This window comes from Megascapheus bottae, chromosome 10, assembly GCF_031878675.1.
Source record: "Megascapheus bottae isolate mThoBot1 chromosome 10, mThoBot2.hap1, whole genome shotgun sequence".
NCBI lineage: Eukaryota > Metazoa > Chordata > Mammalia > Rodentia > Geomyidae > Megascapheus > Megascapheus bottae.
Window position 1 is genome coordinate 6,662,019 of NC_143518.1, and position 6,000 is coordinate 6,668,018.

Sequence of the window (6,000 nt, forward strand, 5' to 3'; positions counted from 1 at the left end):
ATAAGAGTCTCATGAACGTTCATGCTCAGGCTGGCTTTAAACCACTATCCTCAGATCTCAGCCTACTAAGTAGCTAGGATTACAAGCATAAGCCACCTTGCCCAGCCAGATAGTTTATTCTAACAAAATTCAACCATGTTTTGATTTTTTTTCTTTTTTGAACTACGCTCCTTTTTGTATTTTTTCTTTTTTAATGATTTAAGGATTGCACCCAGTAGCTCAACCATACTAGGCATACACTCTCCATAGGGCTCCAGTCTCATCTCTGAGCTACAAATTCTAGTTTTGCAAATTGTCTAGCAATGATATTTGTCCCTTTTCATTTCAGACATATCGACAGATCAGATTAAATGAATTATTAAAGGAACATTCAAACACAGCTAATATTATTGTCATGTAAGTATTGTCTGTTAATGTTTCTTGTTCCTGAAAATGCACTTTTTGTTTCAAACAGGGTCTCACTATGTATATATATATTGCATTAAGCATAGGGAGAAATCATTTGTTAGGGGAGAACCCAAAAATTTCTAAGTTCATGTGAATCTAAGTAATTCTTATATAAAGTTACTGTTTTCTTCCTATTCTTTACTTTTCTAACCTTTGAAAAAATACCTAACTTTGGAAACACCTCCAACTAGACTTAGGCAGGGGTGTGGGATAGGAAGATCCCACATTAAAATTTGGACCCTAAACATCCTCCTTGTGAAAATAACCCCAGGAAGCTAGAAAATTAAGAAAAGTAGTAGTCCTGTATCTGGTGCTTACTTTGGCTTTTCTTCTGCTTAACTTGATTAGCTAGCTACTAGAACTCAGATTTTCCTGGGTCTCCAAAGACTGCAAATGATCATCCTCAAACTCGTACTACACCTTTAATGTCCACTTATGTTGGTGATGATAAATGTGGGAAGATAGTAAAGAATAGAAACTTAAGAGTCAACCTTATGGATAAGTGATCACAGATAAGTGATTACAGATAAGGTAAAATCAGTGTGTAAAATTATGCTTGAATTTTGTTTACCCATAGATAGCTTTCATTTTCTAAATTCTGACAGAAAGTTTCTCCTGAAGATACATGTTGACAAGTATACCCTTATTTAAAAAGAAACTTCAAAATTAATGTTAGGTACAAATATGTGTATTATGGTTTATACGATTCTTGTTCGTGTATAGGAATTCTAGCTTATTCATGAGTTCAGTGATTTTTGTTGTTGTTGTTCACTGAGGTTTATTGAAATCTGGAGATTTCAATCTTCTTTGTAGTTTTCTCAGTGGCCATTCATGACTGGATAGTGGCTGAATTGTACATTTTCCTGTTACTAGATTGAATATGGCTAAATTGTCAAATTTCAGTGCACAAGACACTGAGTGTGAGTGTCTTCTTCACTTGGGGCGAAGAAGTGAGATAGTAGGAGACTAGTTAATGTTGTGTTGAAAGTGAGTGGGGAGGGCTGGGAGCGTGGCTTGGTAGAGTGCTTACCCAGCATGCATAAAGCCCTGAGTTCCATTCCTTAGTACCACATAGGAAAAGCCAGAAGTGGTGCTGTGGCTCATGGCAGAGCACTAGCCTTGAACAAATAGTTTCCAAGGACAAAAAAAAAAAAGTGAGTAGAGAAGTAAAGGTTAATAAGCACACACATGCACAAAAAAACAGAAGCAGTAACAAAAGAAAAAAAATTCAACTTCCAAACAAATTATGTTACAAATTATGTAATCTAGTTAAGAATGTAGGTACTGAGGTTATATGAACAAGAGGACAGTTCTTCTTGGAGATAGAAGGAAAGGCTCTAGAAACAGGATGAGTATGATTTCAAATTGAACAGGGGAATGCAAGTGTTATGGTACAGATATGATTTTAGTGCTGTAGGGTGCAGGGCTGTGTCAGCAGTCAGCATATAAATCCAGGGAACATTCCCTGGACAGTGAGTACTTCATAGACCTCCCACTCAAAGTTTTCCTTACCTCTTTTGTACACGGGGAGGGTGGAGCACAGACAACTGCCACACCTGTGCTTTCAGAGTCCCAATTGCCTCTAATGTAATGTATGCTTCTGCAGTGTGACCTGCAGGAAGTCCTCAGACTCCTTCACTGCCTTGCATCTGGAGCAGCTTTTAATGGCAATCTGTGCCTTGTTATGAATTCTCACTGCAACCCACCATCTGTGAAAACAGTGGCTATCAACCTCTGCTGTGTGCCCAGCAGGAAATGCTAAGCTGTGTCACCCAGTACAGACAAACAAGCTTCCCAGGTGTCTGCTGTTGGTGTGAACTGACATAGTTTCCCACTGTAGGATTCTCTGCATGGTGGTGCCGACACTCCCTTCTCCATAATGTCTTATGGCTCTGGGAGTCATTAAGTCATGATTGCCCCTCATCCTGAGACTCCAGCGTAACTCATTCCTAACAACAGGCTGATGTCACACTCCGACATCAGACAGAATGTCTTTCTTCACCAAGGCTACCTTCTAAAGTCAGTCCTGACCAGTCCTTGTACAGATATTATGGCTTGCAAGCTATTAGGGATTTTTCCCACAGCTTGTAGGCTAGACTGTTTTACTTAACTTGGGAGTGGTGGCTGTTGCAGTTCACTAGAATAGTTTCTCTGCTGTTTTCTGCCTCCTCATCACCTCCTTTAAGGTTTCTTGCTCTGTCTTTCTGTTTGGAATATACTCTTTTGTGGCCTCAGACTCTTCTCGCTCATGGAGTTAAAAAACAAAAAACAGATGTTTCTAATCCTCTATTTTGTTGTCTGTTAATCCTAATGAACAAGTATTAAAAAAAAACTTTTGTTTGAAACTTGAAAACATAGGAATAGTGCTAGAACATAGTAGTTGCTGTTCCACATATATAATTTCCTTGCACTCAGAAGAATTTTGTAATGTATAGTTTCTGTTTTGGAACTTTACAATTTTTTTTTCTCTCAACTTAGAAGCCACTGCTCAATATCTTCTTTTTGATCCTAGGAGTCTCCCAGTAGCACGAAAAGGAGCTGTGTCTAGTGCTCTCTACATGGCATGGTTAGAAGCTCTCTCTAAGGACCTGCCACCAATCCTCCTGGTTCGAGGGAATCATCAGAGTGTCCTTACCTTCTATTCTTAATTGTACTACATATGACTGCCCTCCAGAATGGTACTTCAGTGCCTAGTGAAGTGACTGAAATCTTCATTGACATGCTAACATCACAGTGGTGAACTGTGACTTTTCTCTCACTGTTTCATTAATTTGAAAGCACACAGGAAAGTTGTTCCATTGATGTGTGCGTGGGGACTTCAGTTGTAGTCAGTTCCATATCTCAATCTTAATGAATGATGATTCTTGTTGGACTGAAGTTGATGAGAGTAAAGTTTTCCTTTGCTACTTGAATAGCAATAAAAGTGTGTTATTTTTTGATTGATGAAAAGAGTACAAAAAGCCTTTAGCCTTGAGGTGCCTTCTGAAATTAACCAAATTTCATCCATATATCCTTTTTTTATAAATTTATAGACTGTCAAATTCTACCTTTTAGATATTTTTACTTTTAGTTAGTCTCTTCCACCTTAAACATAATGGACACTGCTTTTCATCTTTCATTGACCAGTTAGTGTTGAGTACTGTATGTTTTCTATTACTTTTGTAAAAGCATATCTGTTAGATACTTACAGATGTGAATTAGGGCAAGTTAATGGAAAAAATACATATATCCAAAAAGTGAACCCAAGTTTAGGATTCTATAAGTGTATGAAAATGTAGAGCTAAGAGAAAGAGGCATAAAATATCTGTATTTGAAACTTAAGAAAAGGTTGAAAATTTACCTAAGTACTTCTGAACCCTATGCTTTAAAAAAAAAAAAAAAACCATCATTCTTGAAACAAAATTCCTCAAGATCATTTGTATTTAAGAGATTTGTCCTGATCTAGAATTTCCCTCAAATCTGAGAGACTTCTAATAAACAGAAAATTTCTGGAAGAAATTTATAGACAAAACAATGTTATGTAATAGGGTATTTCAATAACACTACATCTAGTATCCTTTATAAGCATTAAAATGTTTTATCAAATGGTTAAATGGACCACTGGTTTCTTAATGAAATTTTTTAGGCTTAATTAATTCAATTGTCAAGTACACTTGGTCTTAATACTCTCAGGCTTGAGCAGATTATTCTGAACACTGAAATTTAAACCATTCATAATACTTCAAAACTTGTGTCAAGAAAAACTGCCAGTTTGTATGTTTGAAATGTCTGTTTTGACGTCATAGTCTACTAGTCTACAGTTTGGGCAGTGCGTTAAGTACTGTTATTAAAAGCTTTATATTCAATTATTAATGTGAAGTTTTTCATTTTTTATTCAAGGAAGGATTTCCTAAAAACATTTCAAGGGATTTATATCTACATATCTCTGTGTATGTGTATATATACCATACATACATTCATACATACACCAATATGCATACACAGATGCATATGTGTATATATAATGAAATTTGTGTTTCTGGTATTTTACATTTTTCAATGATCAGGATTCATTAATTTTTTTTGTTTTAGTTAAACATGTTCAAAATCAGATCACAGACAGTAGGTTTCACAGAGAATAAAGATGATTTGAAGGACATAGTGTACCTTTTCACACAGCTGTCATCCAGGTACAATGTGGAGAACATCTCATGTAAAGTACCACACAGTGTGTTCATCAATAAGCTCCAATTGTAGAGAACTTAGACAGGGTTCATGAATCTTACTAGTAAGATTCTATGTATAGAATTGTTCCTAGTCGTGCAGCATTTTTTGCTGCATGAATATGAACTATATATAAATTGGAGATCAGATTATTTAAATTCAGAATATTAATAAAATGAAGTACTTGATTTTTTACACCATTTTTATTACAGCATAACAGCATTGTTCCTTTGTCACAGGTTTTGCAATGTTTGGGAGAAAGGCAGTAGATATGTCATAATTTTCATAAGCATCATTATGTGTGAACTTTCTAAATGATACTAGGGCATGGATTTAGTGCTGCTATATTGAAATGTGCACAGGTACACTTACTTTTTTTTATTATTTCAGGTTTTTCCCATTCAGAAAAGCATCTGTATTACATGAACCAAATGTCATGCATTGTGTGTGGATAAAGTACATAAAATATATCTAAACGTGCATAACACAGGAAGGGTAATATTGTGTGAAATAACATAAGAAGGTTTTCACTTATAGAGATGCATTCTTTTCACTTAACACAACACACCAGGTCAAAAATTTTCAGATTGTTGTATGTAGTACTCGAAAAATTTCAGCAATCCTTAGAGATGCTAGCTAGTGTGAAGCTGTTTTGCTTTATTTATGCTGAATTTTGATTATTTTATGCCAAATTTGTATAGTACTAATCATTGGTGATAACTCAGAAGTAATTATACCATGGCATTTGAGTTCGTTGTTTTTATAGGTGAAGAATTCAGTGGGTTCAGAGAGAATGTTGTTGTTGAGCTAATTATTAACAGTTAATTAAATCAAATATTTATTTGTTACATTGTTTCCTTTGTATTTTAGGTTTCCTTTTACATCCTTTTTTATATTGCTTTCTGACATTACATGTTTTTTAAAACTATGGAAATAATTTAAAGGTTTGAGCTCTGGTGGATTATTATCTACTAAAGTTGAAAACGTAATATTTTGATAATACTGTATGATAACTGTCACACAGCTGCTTTTCTAATGTTTTAACTTTGAGTATTGCAGTTGCGGCTTGTACAGAGGTTACTGCAATAAAGGAAGCGGATTCATTCAAACTATTCAATGTCTACCCTTGTATTTTACCTGTGCTATCAACTATGTTAGCTTAATGAGTTCATCTCATGTAGATGTTACATCTTAGCATCTGAATAAGTAAACCTTTCTCTGAATATTTATACTTGGGGAACATTGTTTGAAATTGTACACTATTCCTTGTCCTTTGGAATAATCACTGATTCAAAGACTGGACTGTATAATTCAACTCCTTATAACTGTTTTTGACTGAATTTAACACTT

At 35.1% G+C, this 6,000-nt stretch overlaps 1 protein-coding gene across 3 annotated transcripts in view; it reads left to right on the top strand.

Annotated features, from left to right (window-relative positions):
* Slc12a2 (solute carrier family 12 member 2) overlaps nt 1–5,762 on the top strand; it is a 76,160-nt gene extending 70,398 nt beyond the window's left edge. For 2 of the 3 annotated variants that reach the window (XM_090340119.1, XM_090340117.1), the window contains 2 exons: nt 329–396; nt 2,960–5,762. In XM_090340119.1, the coding sequence (XP_090196245.1) occupies nt 329–396; nt 2,960–3,095 (204 nt within the window). In that variant the 3' untranslated portion in view covers nt 3,096–5,762. Of the gene's footprint in view, nt 1–328; nt 397–795; nt 915–2,959 lie in introns of those variants that run through there. The other variant, XM_090340118.1, reaches the window with a different exon arrangement.
* Nucleotides 5,763–6,000: the final 238 nt, after the last annotated feature.